This window comes from Amblyomma mixtum, chromosome 2, assembly GCF_055824585.1.
Source record: "Amblyomma mixtum isolate Tamu chromosome 2, ASM5582458v1, whole genome shotgun sequence".
Lineage (NCBI taxonomy): Eukaryota > Metazoa > Arthropoda > Arachnida > Ixodida > Ixodidae > Amblyomma > Amblyomma mixtum.
In genome coordinates, this window is record NC_143013.1 from 214131031 (window position 1) to 214152294 (window position 21264).

The 21264-nt window shown below is 50.9% G+C and overlaps 1 protein-coding gene across 1 annotated transcript; it reads left to right on the forward strand.

The window, feature by feature from the left end:
- Positions 1–671: 671 nt before the first annotated feature.
- On the forward strand, positions 672–21264 carry LOC149362517 (E3 ubiquitin-protein ligase MARCHF3-like). Its single transcript, XM_089569732.1, has 6 exons — positions 672–861; positions 4436–4545; positions 9595–9809; positions 12157–12244; positions 19962–20161; positions 21163–21264. The coding sequence occupies exons 1-6, from the start codon at positions 672–674 to the stop codon at positions 21218–21220; spliced, it is 861 nt and encodes a 286-aa protein (XP_089425858.1). The 3' UTR covers positions 21221–21264.

A 21264-nucleotide genomic window follows, 5' to 3' on the forward strand; every position in this document is an offset into this window, starting at 1 on the left:
GGTTAGGTTTGCATGTTTCGCAACAAGAAGCCCTTAACCTCGCTTCAAAAATCGGTGTCTGCGAGCGCCTACGTGTGCATTACCTTAGGAGAGGATCCAGTGGATCACTGGATACAACCACTGGAAAGCGCAGATCACGCAGGCAACATAACTGCCTCTCTTAAGGCACTGCAGACGTAGGCGCTCGCAGGCACTGACTTCTGAAGCGAAGCAAACGGTTGCAGCAAAGGGCTTCTTGTTTTGCGTTTCAGACCATCTTATTTTGAAACACTAAGGTCCGCAGAGGTGTTGTACCTTCAGCGTTCAATTCTACAGCCTATTTGCGAGTGCTTTTTGGTCTTGGGAAGATCTCAGTGCCCTTTACGACACATGATGAGTTGCGCCTTCCTTCATCCTATACACCTTACTGCTAAAATTGCAATGCCCGACATTATTAGAATAAAAATTAGCATCATGACCGGGGAATTTTTCCAGTATGATAGGTGTGATTGAGACATCTTGTGGGTGAGTAGGGAAACCTGAAGCAGTTTTTCTATGCTTAACACAACCACCTAGCGTCGCTCTTTAGTGTTTGGGGTGTCAACGTAGGGAGCCGACAGTTTCCAAACAGGCAAACCACCACATACCACCACAACCAACGCCGCCGCTTCGGGAACCAGTGAACGAGCGACATGATCACGGAAGAACCATTCGCGTGCGAGTCGACCACAGCGGTGGCAGTGGTGATGTCGCCGGAACCGGAAGAAGCGGAAGGGGGCTCTGTGCACGGAAGTCCCAGCAGTCTGTCCGTGGGTCCAGCGTGCAGGATCTGCTTCCGAGGATGCCTCGAAGAGGCGCTAGTCGAGCCTTGCAAGTGCCGAGGTAGGTCGCGGATTGGCTTTCAGTCAGACCCTTTGTCATCGAGTTACAGCCCACTATGGCTCCCCTTCAGCACCAGTTTGTGAGGCGCATGTAGCACCTGTAAAATGGTCCACTCTATTCAATTTCTTTTTTTCATACCCTCGTGGGGTTTCTGGCTGTCGTAGGTTACCTGGAAGAATAGCTCACCCCGCTCAACTAAGGGCAAACTGTGCTGTGTGCTTGAGCTGTGCTCTTCAATGGAATACACCTCTTTGTTCTGAGCTCCGGAGTGACGGGGATGACCCTTCAACTAACGTTCAAGATATTTTGCAGAGTCGTTGATGTAAAATGAGCTGCCCTGTATAACTTACAAACAAGAGTAATGGTCGTTCTATTTCTGACAAAGACCTTTAGCAGTCCAGTGATTAGATGATCACACTTGAAAAGATGTTAAGTCTGACGTCTATGTACTATTTTTGTTTGAGATGGTACCCAGTATTACTGACAAGTAAAATATTTGACGGAAGTCACCCCTGCAATGGTAATTGTATCCCTCTATATGAAGTGAACAGTGTGCTTCAGCAATTAACAGCAATGGCAGCATGAGTCCAAGGTTGATAGCAAGCAATAGCTTTAATATTTCCAAACAGATAACAGGAGCGAAAGAATTGTTTAAGTTGCACAACAAGTTGTGTGCAATGCGTAGTTTTGTAGAATGTAAATTCTTTATATCTTGTTCAGGCGTAGCTTGGAACAGTGGAAACATTTTTAAATTTTCAGCATATTGTGTGCGTGTTTAGTAAGCGTTGGAATGATATCATGATTTTAATATGCGTGCGCACAGCTTCCTCGCGCTATATGGCAACATCGCGTTGCTTAGTAGACTGATGTGTGTACCAGGAGTAAACACAGTGGAACTGTTAACGGTAAATTCTCGCAGCATTCTAGTGAGTAAAATGACCACTCGAAGGCTGAAAATATCTGGAGTACCTAGACGAACGTGGGAGGACATTGAGATGCAACGAAACTTCCGTAACGAGCGGTGGTTTTCTATCATCACATTTCCGTTCTTTTTGTTTTCATGTCTATGCCCCATATATATATATATGTTAAAAGAACAGTCGCGTTTGTCGTAATACTGTACCTAAACTAGTAAACTGGACCATTGGAACCCCTACTGAATACAATATATATATATATATATATATATATATATATATATATAGAGAGAGAGAGAGAGAGAGAGAGAGAGAGACAGAGAGAGAGAGAGAGAGAGAGCGAAATATAGATTTAATTCACGAAAACATTTTTATCTGTCTCCACGTTTCGTTCGCAGGACCGATCTTTTTCTAGAACGGTTTTTCTTTGCTAGCGTTTCTTTTTTTATATGTGTTAGACACAGAAAAGGTGAGCGAGAAACTCATAAAACTCATATAAAATAGGAAACAATTCCTCTGTATTCGCTTCTCGCTCACATGTACTTTTTTCAATCCCTATAAAATGGATTCTCCGGTAGGGGATTCCTCTACTAGCCACACCCTCCACATTTCAGACGGTTCCGGTGGCTAACACTTTATGGTTGCGCTTTCCTACACTCTCGCCGTACCCTCCGCTTTCCACGGTAGCTAAACTCCGGGTGGTTCTAGTGGTAAACACCACCCGGTTGAGCCTTCTTATGTTCTCTCGACATAGAAGGAGCGCTCTATAAAAATTTCCCCTCAGGCACTTCCTTTAACTGAGATCAACGAAACTTGGCACATTTATTAGTCTTTCTTTATATAGATCCCAGGGACACACACTTCTCCCATTTATTTAGGCAGCTGTAAACATCTTGTTTGTAGAAGTTGAGAATCTGTTCCAAAAGCCCTTTGGGACTTTCAGAAAACAGTATAATCATCTGGAAATTGCTTGCCGTTCAAAAATGGCGTCAATGCTGGAAAGGGCTAGAAGTCTGATGGTGCGAGGTCGAGTGAATAAGGGAGATGAGATATAATTCCGAACCCGCAGTACGCTTCCTTCCTGTGTAATCAGCATGTGGAAAAATCCTCATGGGTTCCATGGAACACCGTGGAAGGAGCCTGGGAACGTTCGATTCGTTCCTGCTTCTCGAGAGCTGTCAGCAGCCGGGGAACCCAGGGAGCTCATACCTTACTCCTATGACGATGGTCTTGAATAATTTCTTCTTCAGACTCCACGCTGATCTTGACAATTTTGGCTATGTCTCAGATGTTTATGGGGTGATTTTTCAAAATGGTAGCCCTCACTTGCTGAATGCTGTATCCGTGGTTAACGGAGTAGAGTCGTTCTCCGATTGGAGCAGATTCCGTAGAAGTCCTACCGTATTTCAATTGACAATGCCAGTTTTTCACTACGTCATATGATGGGGAATCCTCTCATTAAAGTTCTTTCATCTGATAGAACGTATGCCTAGTAATGCGGCCTTTCAAGTAAATGAACTTGATGACTGATCTGTATTTCATTGGGCGCATTAACACACCTCGCCCCCTTTTAGCAGCTGCAGAAGAGAGACCGTTATTAGCTCATGTTTGCTAATAGGAACATAACCTATACAGACGTAGGTCCTCACACCTGCGCAGTTTCAGCATTCTGGGAAAAATAAAATTGGGTGGAGGGAAATCTTAATAACCCCCCTCGTACACTGCTCCACCCGCCAGGTTACTAATTCCTCTGCTTTCACTGTAAATTGTTGCTTCCATGGTAGCCTTGTCCTCCGCTCCATTCGAAGGTAAGTACGTCCAGGATGGTTCCAGGTGAAAGGACCCTGCAGTTGCGTATTACGCTCTCGCCATTCCCTCTTCGTTCCGCGGTAACCATACTCGGTCCTAGAATTCCATTGCTCGCAACAAACTCTCCTCCATGCACAATAACCCTCCTCATGTTGCATCTTCTTACCATGCCACAATACATTGCACCTTTTACGATAACCATTACCCGGATGCTCCCGGGGCTAGCAACTCTGGTGACGCCTTCCTGCGCTACCGTAAGCGTCCCTCTATTCTTTCCAGGGTAACTAAACCTCCGGTAGCGCCTTCTTATGCTCTTGCCATTCCCTGTTCCTTCCACGATGACCACCCTCCGTGTGGCGCTGATGGTAACCTGCGCTCTTGTCATATGTCTTGCTCCATCCATCGTATCCATCCTACGAGTGGCTCCGATGACAACGCAGCCACCGGTTGGTCAAGTACTACTATTACTACACCAAAGCAAAACGTAGGACCGACGTCTTAACAGCTTTCGCGGTAAAAGAGGAGCGCTCTGAAAGGAGCTATGCTAACGGAAGCTGCTTGGTGCGGGATGTAGGCATGTTTATTCAACCGCTTGCGTCACTTGTGCTTGCCTGACACGACAGATACCTGAGGTTCAGTAACGTGGTCTCGAAGTTGGAGAGGCAGTGGTCTTTTCATTTTGGTCCACCGCAAAACAGACATACAGGCACTGAAATCGTAAGTAAGCGATGAAATCAGTGCGTAAATTGTCATTTTGTACAAGCACCCAGGATAACTATTTGCGCTGCCGCAAGGCCATTTTTCAACGCGCGCATTGCCTTATGCGCTGGCCTGGGCCCTTCGTGCAGGAAGTATCGGCCTGGTGCACGCCTCTTGCCTCGAGAAGTGGGTCTCGCAGAGGAGAAACCCGCGCTGCGACATCTGCGCTTTCGCCTACCAAGTGGAGGAGCGCTCCAAGGTACGTGACAGTGCGTCAACTTGTTCCAGCTAACATGGCGCTTTTAAGAAGCAGGGCGTGTTAAATTGTGGTTGTGGTGGTGACGTTTATTCAGCGTGAAAATGAAAGTAAGCTGCATAGGCAGCGGGATATAGGATACTTCACTTCACAACAGAACTAGGGCTGGAAGGAACCCTCAGATTGTACATCAAAGTTCCGACGAGAGGATATGCCGCAACCTGGTAGTTTTCGCCTTGACCTGTCTTCGTCGCTGAAACGACGTTTTTTTTTTTGTTGAAACACTGCTCAGTGAACTGCCGATCTCTGCTGGTGCATTGTCGGTACTCAGCGCTTGACCTGTTTTGGTAGAGGCTGTCGTCTTAACAGCGGCCGGCATGAAGGAGGTGCTGCAACCCTCGCACATCGTGGGCGCGCGACGCGCCAAGACCCGTAGACAGGTGCGCCAAAAAGTAGCTTACGCACCGAAGCAGAAACGAAATATTGCCACGCGCCTAACGCGCCGCGCGGCCTCCACGCTGAGTCGAAGACGGCGACGAAGCGGCGGTGGGCTCTCGAGGCGCGTTTGTTCTGTTCGGTGTCCTGGAACCTGGCGCTGTAATTAAAAGAAGGCTCCCTGTCTTGGGTTCTTCCTGACGCCTATCTCCACGGCCCCTCTGGTCGTGACACTGGTGGAGGTGCGGGGTAAGGCAAAGGCCCAGGAGATGGGGCCGCGCGGCGCATTCTGCGCGAATGCGAGAACATTCTGCGCGAATGTTCTCGCGATGTCATCCTTGGCATCGACTTTCTTCGCGAGCACGGTGCTATCATAGACCTTCCGAATCGCTTGGTGACTTTTTCTACCGCAATGGCCACAGAAGAACCTACGCACCAGGGTTCTCGGTCCGCCCTGCGAGTTGCCGACGATACCGTTACGGTGCCACCACGTGCCAGCATTCTCGCAAGAGTTACCTGTGACGAGCCACAAAGGGGACTGTGGATTGTCGAGCCTAATGTCTCCCTCGTACTCACTAAGGGAGTTGCGGCGGCACGGGGCCTTGGATCCCTTCATGACGGTTGTACAGAGGTCCTTGTCACCAACTTCTGCAATGAGCATCGACATCTGTTTCGTGGCACAGCCATCGCTTACGTCGACTATGTACAGGAAGTGGCCGAATGCTTTGCTTGCGAGGAGGGCACACCTGGAGCTGACACCGAAGCGGTCACCAACGTAGACATCAATCCAGGCCTTCCACCCGCTGAAAAGAGGCAACTCCAGGACCTCTTGCGGGAGTTTAGTGCGTGTTTCACGTCGTCATCTAAAGTGCGACAAACGTCGATAGTTAAACACCACATTATCACGCATGAAGGAGCACGACCCATCAATCAGCAGCCCTATCGCGTGTCCCCTCGTGAGCGAGATGCTATCCAAACACCAAACACAGGTCGAAGAAATGCTCACAGACGACGTCATCCAACCGTCAAGCAGTCCGTGGTCGTCTCCTGTCGTGCTCGTGAAAAAGAAAGACGGGACACTACGATTCTGTGTCGAATACAGGAAGCTGAACAGTGTGACCAAGAAAGACGCGTATCCGCTCACGCGTATCGACGACTCCCTCGACCGACTTCGTCAAGCCAAGTACTTCTCTTCGGTCGACCTCAGAAGTGGTTACTGGCAGATAGAAGTTGAGAGGGACCGTGAGAAAACCGCCTTCATCACACCGGACGGGCTGTATGAATTTCGCGTCCTCCCATTCGGGCTCTGCTGTGCTCCTGCCATGTTTCAAAGAATGATCGACACCGTTCTAACAGGTTTGAAGTGGCAGACCTGCCTTGTTTATCTTGATGATGTCATCATTTTTTCCGCAACGTTCACGGAACATCTGCACCGTCTCAGGACTGTCCACGAAGCCGTTCGATCCGCCAACCTCTTCCTCAAACCAGAAAAATGCCACTGTGGGTTCACTGAATTGAAGTTCCTCGGGCACGTCAAGTGCTGACGGAATCCGAGCTGACCCAGAGAAGGTTGCTGCCGTTGCTGCCTTTCCGGTCCCCGTCCACAAAAAAGCAGTCCGGCGCTTTCTGGGCCTGTTCTCCTATTATCGCCGCTTCATTAGAAACTTCGCCCAGCTCGCCTGCCCTCTGACGCTCCTAACCCGTGATGACACGCCATTTTCCTGGGGCAACGAACAGCAGGCTGCCTTCGACGAGTTACGACGCCGACTCCAATCACCGCCCATCTTGGCACATTTCGACGAAGATGCCGACACAGAGGTGTACACGGATGCGAGCAACGTCGGCCTTGGCGCCGTTCTAGTTCAGCGGCAAAGCGGTGTCGACAAATTGCCTACGCCAGCCGCGCACTGTCGCGCGCTGAGTTGAACTATTCTACCACGTGAAAAGAATGTTTAGCGGTAGCCTGGGCCGCCGCTAAGTTCCGCCCATACCTGTATGGCAGGCCGTTTTGTATCGTCACCGACCACCACTCGCTGTGATGGCTGAAAAATTTAAAGGACCCTTGCGGCAGCCTAGCATGTTGGGCATTACGCCTGCAGGAATTCGATTTCACCGTCACCTACAACTCAGGCCGGAAACACACCGACGCTGACAGCTTGTTCCGCGCTCCCGTCGAACCTCCTCCACAAGACACCACCGACGATGATAGCTTCCTTGGAGCGGTCAGCACGTCTGAGCTCGTTTCCAGACAGCGTGCCGACGCCGAGCTGCGTCTGCTCATCGATCCTCTCGAAGGTGGGTGCCCTGAAATACCACGATACCTCGCTCGTGGACTGTCGTCGTTCTGCCTGCGGAGAGGAGTGCTTTATAAAAAGAACTCTACTTCAAGCCCGACAACTTACCTGCTCGTCATACCGTCTGATCTACGGTATGAAGTCCTCCTTGCCTGCCATGATGAACCAACTTCCGGCCACCTTGGAGTTACACGCACTTTGTCCCGAATCCGGCAGACCTATTACTGGCCCAACCTTACTTCAAGTGTGAGGCATTATGTCCGGACATGCCGGCAATGCCAGCGGCGAAAAAAACCCGCGCTCAAGCCTCCTGGACTGCTTCAGTGCATCGAGCCGCCACAAGTACCATTCGACAAAGTCGGCATGGACCTTCTGGGGCCATTTCCTCTCTCGTGGACCGGCCACAAGTGGATCGTACTCGCCACAGACTACTTGACCCGCTACGCTGAAACGAAGGCCCTGGCGCGAGGTACTGCCGGCAAAGTTGCCCACTTCTTTATGCACGACATCGTGCTTAGACACGGCGCCCCATCGGCCATAATTACTGACCGAGGCAAGGCGTTCACAACCCGACTCCTACGTGACATCTTAGCGCTTAGCCATACTGCTCATCTACCAACAACAGCGTATCATCCCCAAACCAATGGTCTAACGGAACGGCTCAACAAAACATTGGCGGACATGATCTCGATGTACGTCGACATAGAACACAAAACCTGGGATGAGGTCTTGACTTACGTTACCTTCGCATATAATACTGCGACGCAGGAAACCACCCAGTTCACCCCGTTCCGTCTCGTGTATGGCAGAGAGGTCCGTATGATGCTAGACGCCATGCTGCCGTACGGCGACGCAGAGCTCCCCTCTGAAGCAGGCCACTTCGTGGAACAAGCAGAGCAGGCCCGTCAGCTGGCCCGCTTGCACATCAAGGACCATGCAATCCGCCGATGCCCGACACTATAACCTTCGGCACAGGGACATGCACTACGAGCCGGGCGACCACGTGTGGGTGTGGACACCCATGCGCCGCAAGGGATTGTGCGAAAAGCTTTGAAATAGGTATTTTGGCCCGTACAGAGTCCTGCGCCGCCTGAACAGCGTCAACTATGAAGTTGTCTCCCATGGAACTGTGATCGCCGCCCTCAGCGTCACCGGCCGGAAAGCACTACTTTGCGCGTGACTGAGCGCTGTATTCACGCTTCGTTTCGTACCTTTCTTCCCTTACCCCACGTGTGAACTTCACTCTCCCCGCATGTCATCTAGCGCGCATTGCATAGTTCACCTCACCCCTATTTTTCTTCCTTTTTTTGCTCCCCCTCCTCTCCCTGTACATACCTCCTACCACATCGAGATGATTGCTTTCGCGCGGGGGGGGGGGGGGGGGGGGGGGGGGTAATGCCACGCGCCTAACGCGCCGCGCGGCCTCCGCGCTGAGTCGAAGACGACGACGAAGCGCGGTGGGCTCTCGAGGCGCGTTTGTTCTGTTCTGTGTCCTGGAACCTGGCGCTGTAATTAAAAGAAGGCTCCCAGTCTTGGGTTCTTCCCGACGCCTATCCCCACGGCCCCTCTGGTCGTGACAATATGAAAGGCACTCAGGTTGCCAACAGGCTAGAATTTATCCAACGCAGCCACCCTGAAACGGGAGGGGGGGAGGGCTCAACAGCAGGGTGGCTTGGTCGGTCCAGTGATTGGTGCTGGCTGTGGTGCTTGGTTGGGGTAACTCATTACGGGTAACTCATTACAGGAGGCTGAGATGAAAGTTGACAAATGGAGACAAAGGGAAAGAGAAAGGACAGCGAGGGGGGACAGGAAGGGGGTTGTTGGGAAGATGCTAGCATTCGTGATTCGCCGTAAACGACAGGACGCTCGTACCCAACAGCGGGAAATGGGATGCCGCCAGAAATGGCTGGCGCGCAGGGTCAAGCTCAAGCCAGTGGAATCACGAAATATGTGTGCGAACCATGAATCCTTTCCTTTTACTGGTAATAAAGCTTTTTAACAAAAGGAGTGTGAGCGGACGAAAAGCGTATAGTCCGATAGCGAAGCGCTGTCTTTGCACGCTCAGCCACTGGGCTGTCCATCTGAAATGAAAATTATGGTTCGAATCACTGTGTTGATGAAATACGAGAGCACATTTGACTGGATCGTACAGAAGTTTCCATAGCAATATAATTTCTACACTTGACCATACTGAAGTTTTATCAGTGCCTGAGGAACACAGGGAATATGACAATTCCACTTGAAACTTGGGAGATTTGCTGACAAAAAAATTCTTTCAAACTCTCGTCGGGACCTGCGCATTCGTGCGCTTTCCTTCGCTCAGTCGTACCTGGAGATGCTGTGGGACCGCGAAGCCCGAGCCCGTCCCCTGAGTCACCTGTTCCGGGCTGTAGGCCTGTTCTTGTGCGTGCTCTTCCTGCTGCCCGTGAGCTGCGCATTCATCGCCAGCTTGCGCTACTCACTCATCTCCGTCTCGCTATACGTGTTCAGCGTGGGCCACAGCATGTTCTGGTTCCGCAGGCCGGTCCTGTATTTCATGTGAGTGCCGAGAAGGCGTGATTCATTACACTTCCTTCCTTCCTTCCTTCCTTCCTTCCTTCCTTCCTTCCTTCCTTCCTTCCTTCCTTCCTTCCTTCCTTCCTTCCTTCCTTCCTTCCTTCCTTCCTTCCTTCCTTCCTTCCTTCCTTCCTTCCTTCCTTCCTTCCTTCCTTCCTTCCTTCCTTCCTTCCTTCCTTCCTTCCTTCCTTCCTTCCTTCCTTCCTTCCTTCCTTCCTTCTTTCCTTCCTTCCTTCCTTTTTCGTTCTTACTTTCTTCTTCCCTTCTTCCCATCTTTCTTTCGATCTTCCTCCCTTTCTTCAATTCATTCTCTCCTTCTTCTGTGCTATTTCTTTCCTTCTTCCTTCGTTACTGTTCTTTCTTCATTTCTGTCCGTTTTTTGTTCCTTTCTTTGGCTTTAGTAGTTTTTAGTTATATGTTTGCACGTTTACTCAGTTCGCATTGCCTAACAGGGAACCCAAAACAGGTTCTCACTGAAGAATTCTTAGTGAAAGGGTCGCGCCCCTGACGCCATTGGTCAGATCATGTACTACAGTCGAAGTTACGTCTAGTCACGGTACCTGTTATTCGAATAGTACTAACAACGAAAAGACATTTTCTGCAGACTCCCATTGAGATGTGCGCAGTTGCAAAGATAAAGTCAAATTGGCGGTGTGCGGATATGAAATTTTTCAAATAGGAATGCAATAACAGTTAGCTTATTAGCTTATATTATAGAATAACATATGGTATAATGAGGAGGGATACATTAGTTCAAAATGACATTTTTACTGTGACATGTTGGGAGATGTCACTGTAGTGAATAATGAATCTGGAAGACTTAATGTCCAAGGCATGGTCCGGAGAAATATGATTATTGGTTGTAGTATGACCTTTTTTGTCCAAAAGACCACTGTTGCCTTTTCTAATTGCGAAAGGTCCTGATGAAGTGAAAAATAATACATAAACATACAACACCAGAATTATTATCCCATTAGCAGGAAATTTAACCTTCTTCTAAGTAAAAACTGCAGACAGAGATCACGTGCTACACCTTACAGTGGGATAATTATCTCCATATGTCTACGGTCCATTGTTCTGACACCCCACCTACTTTATAATACACATTTGTTTCTTACCGAATAAAAAAAATGTACGACTTCTGCAGCTTAATTGTTATTTAAAGGCGGAGAGAACGGACTGTCCTTCAATCGCTTTAGATTTTTAAGAGTTCCGTAACAGCACAGGCGCTCTAAGCAGCTTTATAAGTTAGTTGGTTTCACTGATTCAGCTTTCGGCACCCAGCGGATAGATACTGTCCAAATTTCTGTCCACAGCGCAGAGCACGGAGAAAACCCATGGAAACGTACAGACTTCAGAAATTTGTTTGGATGTACGCAAACAAACCGAAGCTTTGTTTGTTTGCGGCTGACGACGATGCTGGACGTTGCAAGGAGCCGCCATGAAGGCTATGTCGCCGTTGCTAAAGCTTTCCCAGCCCTAACCACAAAAAATAAAGCAAATGACTGTAAATGCACATAGCCCACTGTGGTGGCTTTATGGCTCTGGCGTTCGGCGGTTGACCCTAAGGTCGCGGGTTTGATCCTGGCTGCGGCGGTCGTATTTTTCTGTAGCTGAAATATAAAAGCGCCTGTGTGCTCTGTGATGTCGGTACAACTTAAAGAACCCCAAGTGGTCTAAATTAATCAGTGGCCTTCCACTACGGCGTCCCTCATAGCCCACGTGTCGCTTCGGGAAATTTAAGCGCACAAAGTACAATTTTATTTTATGATTGCATTCCAGGATAATGAATTTTTCTTGACTGTGTGTGTATATTGCAAATTCATCAGATACTGAGACTGCGAAACGAATACGAATATTCACTCTATAACAATCGCTTCATGATCGAAAGTTTCCACTCTTCGTACCCATATAATTTCAGTGAAAAGGAAAACTCACCATTCTTGTTGCCGAAAGGTGGAGAGGGTAGACCGCTCTTTTGCAGCTCCGTAGTGCTCGTCTAACGGGCCGAGCTGCTCTGCCAACATTTTCGCAAATATGCCCAGCGCACGAACGGCTGCAATTAATTTCATTGCTTGGCCGCAGAGTTCTAGCTAAATTTTCAGCAGTCAAGCAGAAAGCAAAATATATCCAGTATTTATACGGCAGCACAAGTTAGTCTCCTTTTCGGCATATCAAAATTTCACTGGGCAGACCACGCATAAGTTAAGGGCCCACAAGGGCACTTAGCGATCTGGCCTGGGATGGTCACATTGTCACTGACGGGAAAGAAATACTTGTTTCAAGGTGCGGTACGGCTGTCTTGAAGAGTTCTTTATTTGGAATGCAGCGAATTCTTGAAGACCTCGGTCGAGTGGAAGCGCAACTCAGCCTACCTGAAGCTGATCCTGCCAGCGCCGGCCGTACCAAGCGCTCCGGTAAGTTATGCTGCCGTTCCTGCGTGAAGATCTTTGCCCAGTGGAACATTCAGCAGGATCTGTAGAGTGGACAGAAAGAGCTGCGCTGAAAAACCTTTCGGAATTGTTACTGTTGCGCTTCGCTTTGAGCTGATCTTGGAGATATAACAGCATGCCTCCTCATCCATCCTCACCCTCCTCCTCACCCACTTTATACCGTTCGTGAAAAGCGCCAAGAGGAATGGGCACAACATTGAAATTGGTGGGCTGATTGCACCATCTCATCGAGGATTTTGGAAACTTTAGCTGCCCTCGTCTTTTTAATAGAATAAACGGCTTTTCATACTGGATACTATAAAAGGAAGCATCGAACAACTACGTTGTCACCGCCTGGTGAGAAAAAATGGCTACAACGGAATGCCTGATGCAAAGAGGTTACGACAATAACATACGTGTTGCAAGAGCGCCGTGGTAAAATGGGCGCTTCAGTGTGGCGCAACCAGTTTTCTTCCCCCACTTTCAAACTTTGTTCAAATAAAGGACCAGTCCCTGCGTAGTAAGTTTAATTTGAATTCAGCTATAGAGCCGCCATGGTGACGGGAATTCGCATTAATAGTGTAACGTACTTGCTGACGAAGGGGGGCTTTATTAGCAGGCACAAAAGGGAAGGCCAGGCAAGCTGGGGCAACAACAGCGACAGACTCCACACGGCGCGAGCCCTACTTCGTCGTCGTCGCCCTACTTCGTATGGGCCACCTGGCAATACTAGGTGGCATTATTCCCCTCTATGAAGAAAAAAAAAAGAGCGCTGTCGCTGTCGACGTAAGGGTGAAACAAAAAATAAACAAAAAAACAAGCAAACTGCCCCAACTGAAGCGCGCGAAAACATCGGCACGGTTGCGTCACCGTGTATAGTACGGCTTAAGCCGCACAACGTGCACAGTGTCAGAGTCGGGCTGTCGGCGTCGCGGTTGCGCAGCACCGTCCGGAACCATTTCATAGTTAACCTCACTCACACGCCGTACCACTCTGTAAGGGCCAAAATAGCGGGAGAGCAGTTTCTCACACAAGCCTTGGCGACGAACAGGAGTCCACACCCAGACTTGGTCACCGGGTTTGTAGTCAACCTGTCGGTGGCGAAGGTTGTAACGGCGCGCATCCGAACTCTGCTGTTGCCCGATGTGCACGCGGGCCAGCTGACGGGCTTCTTCAGCACGTTGGGCAAACTGTTGGGCGTCTGGGGCGAGTTGGTCATCCTCTTGGCACGGGAGCATGGCATCAAGCATGCTCTGTACTTCGCGTCCGTACACAAGGCGAAACGGGGAGAAGCGCGTAGTTTCCTGCAGGGCGGTGTTGTAGGCAAAGGTGACATACGGCAGGACCTCATCCCAAGTTTTGTGTTGAACATCTACGTACATGGACAACATGTCCGCAAGGGTCCTGTTTAATCGTTCGGTCAAGCCATTGCTCTGCGGATGGTAGGCCGTGGTCTTGCGGTGTGTTGTGCAGCTCAGCCGAAAGATGTAGTCGATTAGTTGCGCTGTAAACGCCGTCCCTCTGTCTGTAATCACGTGCGAAGGAGCGCCATGTCGCAGGACGATGTTGTGCATGAAAAACTCTGCGACTTCTGAAGCTGTGCCACGAGGGATCGCCTTGGTCTCGTCGTAGCGAGTCAAATAGTCGGTAGCAACTATGATCCACTTATTGCCGCCCTGCGACAAGGGGAAAGGGCCGAGGAGGTCCATGCCGATCTGGTCGAACGGAGCGCGAGGGGCGGTCACGGGCTTGAGAAAACCCGCCGGCTTAAGTGGTGGCGTTTTCCGGCGCTGGCATTCTCGGCAGCTTTAACGTATCGTTTGACATCAGCAGAAAGTCCAGGCCAGTAATACATGTTCCACACTCTGGCGAGCGTACGTGAAAAGCCCAAGTGGCCAGACGTGGGCTCATCGTGGCAGGCGAAAAGAACGTCAGATCGGAGGTCGGCTGGAATGACGAGAAGGTAAGGTCTATCGTTGCCTCTCGAGTTCTTCTTGTACAAGAGACCTTGCCGCAAACAGAAGGAGCCAAGATGTCGAGAGAAGTGGCGAGGTATAACCGTATCACTACCTTCAAGGGCGTCAATGAGAGGGCGAAGGTCCGAGTCCGCCCTCTGCCGAGTCAGTAGGTCGGAGGCGGTGAGAGTACCAAGGAAGCCGCTGTCGTCATCGGGCGCTGCGTCGGCAGGATGAACTGGCGCACGCGACAGTGTGTCGGCGTCTTCGTGTCTGCGGCCGGACTTGTAAACAATAGTAATGTCAAATTCCTGGAGCCGTAAGCTGCAGCGTGCCAGGCGTCCAGATGGGTCTCGCAAATTTGCCAGCCAGCATAGGCAGTGGTGATCGGTGACCACTTTGAATGGGCGGCCGTAAAGATAAGGGCGAAACTTCATGGTGGCCCACACGACCGCAAGACATTCTTTTTCAGACTAGGAGTAATTGCTCTCGGCGCGGGAGAGAGTACGGCTAGCGTAGGCGATAACCCTCTCAAGGCCGTCTTGGTGTTGAACAAGGACCGCGCCAAGACCGATGTTACTGGCGTCGGTGTGGACCTCGGTATCGGCATCTTCGTCGACGTGCGCAAGAACAGGAGGTGTTTGAAGGCGCTGGCGGAGCGTAGAGAAAGCGGGCTGTTGCTCAGTGGTCCAGACAAAGGAGGTGGTATTCCTGGTGAGGCGCGTCAACGGCTCAGCAATCGTGGAAAAGTCCGCAATAAAGCGCCGATAATACGCACAGAGACCCAGGAAGCGCTGGACAGCTTTCTTGTCGGTCGGAACGGGAAAACGTGCGACGGCGGCAGTCTTTTCGGGGTCCGGCCGCACTCCCTCAGCGCTCACAACGTGACCCAGAAATTTGAGCTCTTCGTAACCGAAATGACACTTCTGGGGCTTCAGGGTAAGGTCTGCCGAGCGGAGGGCTTCGAGGACAGCCCGCAGGCGCTGAAGATGTTGGTCAAACGTTTCCGAAAAAACTACGACGTCGTCCAAGTAAACAAGACAGCTTTGCCACTTGAGGCCTGTGAGGACGGTGTCCATCATCCGTTGGAACGTAGCCGGGGTGGAGCACAAACCGAAAGGAAGCACTTTAAATTCATAGAGGCCATCTGGAGTCACAAAGGCGGTTTTTTCGCGGTCCCGTTCGTCTACTTCAATTTGTCAATAGCCGCTCTTTAAGTCAATGGATGAGAAGTACTTAGCGCGCCGTAATCTATCCAGCGAGTCGTCAATGCGCGGCAACGGGTAGACGTCCTTTTTGGTCACACTGTTCAGTTTGCGATAGTCGACACAAAACCGGAGAGTGCCGTCCTTCTTCTTAACAAGGACTACAGGTGAAGACCACGGGCTTTGGGAAGGTTGAACAACACCATCGTCAAGCATTTCCTGAACCTGAGTTTGGATAACCGCCCGTTCTTTAGCAGAAACACGATAAGGCTGCTGTCGTATAGGGCGAGCGTCGTCATAGGTGATGATGCGGTGCTGCGTGATGAGTGTTTGACGAACCTTCGAGGAGGAAGCGAAGCACGACTTGTATTCCTTCAGCAGCTGTTCCAAAGCCAGGCGTTGCTCCCGAGACAGGTGGCAGTTTATGTCGACGTTTTCAAGGGAAGGTTCGTCAGTGCGGGCTGCCGCGGACGCAAAACAAACGGGAATATCGGTAACAGGTTCGGCAGAAGCGATAGCCGTTCCTGCAAAAAGGTGCCGGTACTCATTAGAAAAATTAGTGACCAGGACCGCAGACCGGCCACCACGAAGCGTCAGTAGACTGCGAGCGGCGCAGATGCCTTGAGTAAGCAGGAGTGAACGGTTAGCCTCGGCGACTGCTTCTGCGTCATGCAAGTCGTTGCAATTGACTTCAACCAAAACACTGCTCTGTGGCGGCAACGTGTCTGCAGAAACAGGAAGGGCGGCACTGCGGTGGCAAGATTCGTCGAGGTGGGTCGCTTTACTGGTCGAAAAGGTGATGATTCGTCGGGGGAGGTCGATGACAGCACCATACTCCCGCAGAAAGTCAATGCCGATAATGAGATCGCGGGAGCAATTGCACAGAACTACACAACTGACGACGAACGTAGATCCCTGAATCTGAACGCGAGCCGTGCAAATACCCTTTGGAGTAACGAGATGACCACCGGCAGTACGGAGATGCACTACAGAACAAGGCGTAAGGACTTTTTTTAGAAGAGTCGCCAATTTATCACTCATAATTGAATAGTCGGCCCCGGTGTCCACTAATGCACTGACTCTGTGACCGTCGAGAAGAACAGGTATGTCCAAGGAAACGCAGCTGTCTTGGTCAGATGACGGTACTATCTGTTCACGGTCGGAGCGTAGCGGCGGCGGCGGGAGGTCTTCAGCGCAGCGACTCCCAGCGACCTCGCCCCCGAAGGTCGCTGGTCTCAGTTTTCCCGGCGAGGGCTCGGCGAGCGACCCTGTACTGCTCGCGGGGAGCTGTGCGGGTTCGGGGAAGAGCGCCGCGGAGAAGATGAGCGCGGCTGATGCGGCGCACGGGCTGAAAGTCGCTGTTCCGCGAGGAAGTCTTCAATGGCTGGAGGCCGGTGGCCAAACCGGGGTCTGGGCGAATCGGCTCGAAAGCCCTGCAGACCGAGGCGTTGATAAGAGCAATTGCGGTAGAGATGGCCTGGTTCTCCGCAGTGAAAGCAGAGTGGCCAGTTGTCAGGTGTGCGCCAGACATCGGCCTTCCGCAAGTGCACTCGGCGATCGTCGAAATACGGGACTGGTGGAACTGGGGACAGCGGTGCAGGAGGCGTTACTGGAATCGGCGGTGGCGAAGCTGCAGCCGGGCGTCTCGCAACTTCGGCATAGGTGGGGCGGCTGTAGTCTCCCGGCAGAGGTGGTGTTTCGACGGTAGGACCCCTGAACGCCTGTTGCACCTCCTCGCGAACAAGAGCGGAAATCGAACCAAGTGCAGACTGCGAAGGGCTGCAAATCTTGAGGACCTCTTCACGCACGATGGTGCGAATCAGTTCGCGCAAATCGTCAGGGTGGCTCCCGGCGGTGGCAAACGATTCGGTGTCTGCAGCAGCATGCACGGGCCGGTTGTAAGTCGCAGAACGTTGTTGAAGAACCTTTTCCATCGTCGCGGCCTCGGCAAGGAATGCAGCGACGGTCGATGGTGGGCTGCGCACGAGGCCTGCAAAGAGCTGTTCTTTGACGCCGCGCATGAGTTGGCGCACCTTTTTCTCTTCGGGCATGGCCGGGTCAGCTCGCCGGAAGAGCCGAGTCATATCCTCCACGTACATGGCTACAGACTCATTCGGCATTTGAATGCGAGACTGCAAAGCCCGTTCAGCCCGTTCTCGGCGATCCGTGCTGGTGTAGGTCTCCAGCAGGCGTCGGCGGAACTCATGCCATGATGTTAGCGCATCTTCTCGGTTCTCGTACCACGTACGTGCCCCATCCTCCAGGCTAAAGAAGACGTTTCGAAGCTTGGCTGCGTCGTCCCACTGGTTGAACGAGGCCACGCGTTCAAACTCGACCAGCCAGTCTTCGACGTCTTCGAGCTGACTGCCATGGAATGGTTTGGGCAGTCGCGGATTCTGCAAGGTATAGTAGGCTGCAGCTGGCATAACAGGTTGATGGGTGGGTGCTCTTGCAGACTCCAAAAGCCCGTGTTCGGGAGGTAGGCCTTGGTTTCTCCGGCTAGCACGGTGCACAGGGGTGTCCACCAGCGAAGGACTGGAGCCCAGGGTATGCGGAGGAGTATTAGACATATACAGGGATCTTACCCAGCGCCTCCACCAGACTGTAACGTACTTGCTGACGAAGGGGGGCTTTATTAGCAGGCACGAAAGGGAAGGCCAGGCAAGCTGGGGCAACAACAGCGACAGACTCCACACGGCGCGAGCCCTACTTCGTCGTCGTCGCCCTACTTCGTATGCGCCACCTGGCAATACTAGGTGGCAATAGGGATGAAATCGAGTTCGGTTTATAGGTTTATGAGGGTTTAACGTCCCAAAGCGACTCAAGCTATGAGGGACGCCGTAGTGGAGGGCTCCGGAAATTTCGACCACCTAGGGTTCATTAACGTGCACTGACATCGCACAATACACGGGCCTCTAGAATTTCGCCCACGTCGAAATTCGGCCGCAATTGCAACCGCGTCTTTCGGGTCAGCAGCCGAGTGTCATAACTGCTGACCAATAGCGACGGCGAATGCGAGTTCGAGACAGTTTTAGAGAATCGTGAAAAATGATTGTTTTTAGGGCGAGTAGCTTATGAAAAGAAAAAAGTTTTCCAGGCTGACATCAATGCCAGTTCCTCTTAATTTCAAGGCGAGGGCTCAGCCACTGGAATCTTCCTCAAATCAGAATAAGAACAAATGACACGCACAAACCGCACGAGCGTACGAAATGGGGTCAGGGGGGACGAATTAAAAATAGGCCCAAAGTTATCATCGTTGTTACGCAATGCCTGATAATAAGCATACGGCTTCGTAGAGCCCGGGGTTTCACTAATGCTTTGCAGGGATCCTAAGCAGCGCCCTCCAAGAACTGCATCTGGCTCAGCCATCGCGTGCCGACGTTAGTGCCTTCCTCGATATGCAACGAAACAGTTGTCCATCGACTCCGATAACCGCATGCACACTTCCCAGTTTCGCTATAGCATAAAGCATAGCCGGAGCCATGGACGGGCGTGAGGCTGTTATTCCCACTAACTAACCAGTGTGGGCGATGTTCAGATGCAGCGGTGAGATGTAGAGGTTCACTGTTATGTACTCTATCTCAGTAGTTCCACTCAATACTACAGAAACTGAGTTGAGTCCAGAGGCAACGTTCTGACTCTCCGGAATGTATTCCCAGTATAAAATGAGTATATGGGCGCATGGGATAGCGCGCTTGAGAGCGCGTATGAACCAAATGGTATTTAAAATGAGGCCTTAACGTATACACTCGCGTTACTTGCGCTGCTTATGAAGTCAAGTCTTCGCGACTATTTGGTACGCTAAAACAACATTTCCAACAGGGCGGCCGGTTTCGAAGCCGGAACACTAGCTTCGGTATCAACTAATCTTTGTTGGTGGGTTTTTCAGTAGGTTCACTGGCAATAAATGGGGTGTCGGACTTTCATTTTTTTGGTGCTGTCACCTATTGCAAAATATATGAGCAATAAATTTGTTTTGTTTCTATTTCAAGCGACGATTCTTCTTCTCGTACGCCTAAAGACGAATGTCGGTTTGTTGACAGAAATGTCTTCTGTTCGAAGAAGCAGATGGCGCTACTATCTGGACGTTACCGGTGTGCCTCCGTTTTATGCGCTGAAATAAAAGTGCGTAAGGACAAAAAGCGCGACGTCGCGAAAAGTGCCTGCGTCTAGCATATGTAAGCGCGAATACGTACCAAGCGTTTATTTATGCTGTTTTGCGGCCATACCTGCATACGCCGTGAGCTGACGCGAAGCAGACGACGAAACCCGGAGGCACACGTTCAAAGCTCTCTTCTGATCGCCCGATGTGGTCTAGAGCTTCCAAATGGTGCCAGAAACCTATGAGGTGAAATGTAGGCCATGCGCTGCTGGATCGAAGCTGGGGCTATTGCCGATCATTTAGAGAGGCCTTGGGCGTGTACTGATCACAGGAGGAGTTGGTCATTGATGAAGATAAACACTTTTGCTGAATTCCTCGAGAGCTTCAGCCTGGGCTGAAAATACCCCTTCTAATTCCTTCTCTTCTTCACTGCATGGTAGGCTACTCCGCCACAGGCACCTCGCAAGCTGTTGGTGTTCGGTGCCCTCTTCACGCTCAACGTCGCCCTAACACTGCCGCTGGCCTGGCTAGGCGCCTTCGAGCTGCGCAAGTCCGTGCCGACCGTGCTGCTGTTCTACGCCAGCGTGTTCCTGGGCCTGGTGTCGCTCTTGTGGTTGGCCCTGCCCATCGGGTGCTTCGTGTGAGCTGCCCGTTCTCGTCAACCATTCTCACTCCTTGCACAAAAGCATTTCTAACATCCTTGTTCGACTGCTCGTCAGCGCTTTCTTATGCCAATAACTCGCTGCCTGTGTGTAGCCCAAGAGAAGAACGTCGTTGGCAGCTGACTGAGCACAAAATGCCCAGAGTCCCAGAGGGTTTCCAGACAGTGAGAATCCTGTGAAAAGCCAAAATTGATCTTTGCTGGTTATTACCCCTTTGGGCTGTTACAAACGCGAAAATGACTGCGTTTGTCCGTAGCCCCCGAAGGGAAGCATGCGCTCTTCATAAGCAACACCCACCAGCCACCTCACCACCGCGCCATCCTAGCGGTGGGTGGTAAACATGGCTAAGGTGGTGTACACAGGTACGCACGCGGCTGATGCAGTGCTTTTGAATAGGATACAGAGTATCAACAGCGCCTCTTAAAGGGATGCAATGGGTCAGACTAACCTGCATTACAAACACTCAGATGAAATTGTTTGCCCGCGGCGGTCCAATCCCGGCCACGGCGGTCGAATTTCGATGGAGGCGAAATTCTAGAGGCCCGTCTACTGTGCGATGTCAATGCACGTAAAGATTGCCTGGTGGTCGAAATTTTCGAGAGCGCTTTACTGCAACGTCTCTCATAGCCTGAGTCGCTTTGGGACGTTAAACCCTCATAAAGCAAAAATCTCTGGGAGCGTGCACTCCCCAGAGCCTATCCATAGCAATTTTATTGGGTAGGAAATAAATTCGGTAGCTTCTGACTACGACATCATTCGCCGAAGCAAATTCCGATTCTTCCTAGTGCAGGAAAGGTCCTCTGTGCTGATAGTTTTCTTATACGCGTCTGTTGAATAATCACGAGAGAGCACATAGGCGGCGACTTCGACCTAGAAAATTTTTTATTTGGGTTCAAGAGAGCCCAGGAATGAAATTGTTACTGTGCCTGCATGATTGAAGTGCTAGTTTTTCCTCATGGGTTTATTTTTTTCTTTTCAGAATCTTCTTCAAGATGAAGAAGAAGCCGGAGACGTCTGAAGTTGTCATGGAATCCTAGAGCGTTCAAGGACTAACGTAGCACAGCAAATACAGTGAAAGCGC

Coding starts and splice junctions, on each gene's coding strand:
- LOC149362517 (XM_089569732.1), top strand. CDS start 672: ATGATCACGGAAGAACCATTCGCGTGCGAGTCGACCACAGCGGTGGCA. Junction 4,546..9,594: donor AAGTGGAGGAGCGCTCCAAG/GTACGTGACAGT, acceptor TCCTTCGCTCAG/TCGTACCTGGAGATGCTGTG. Junction 9,810..12,156: donor AGGCCGGTCCTGTATTTCAT/GTGAGTGCCGAG, acceptor TTTGGAATGCAG/CGAATTCTTGAAGACCTCGG.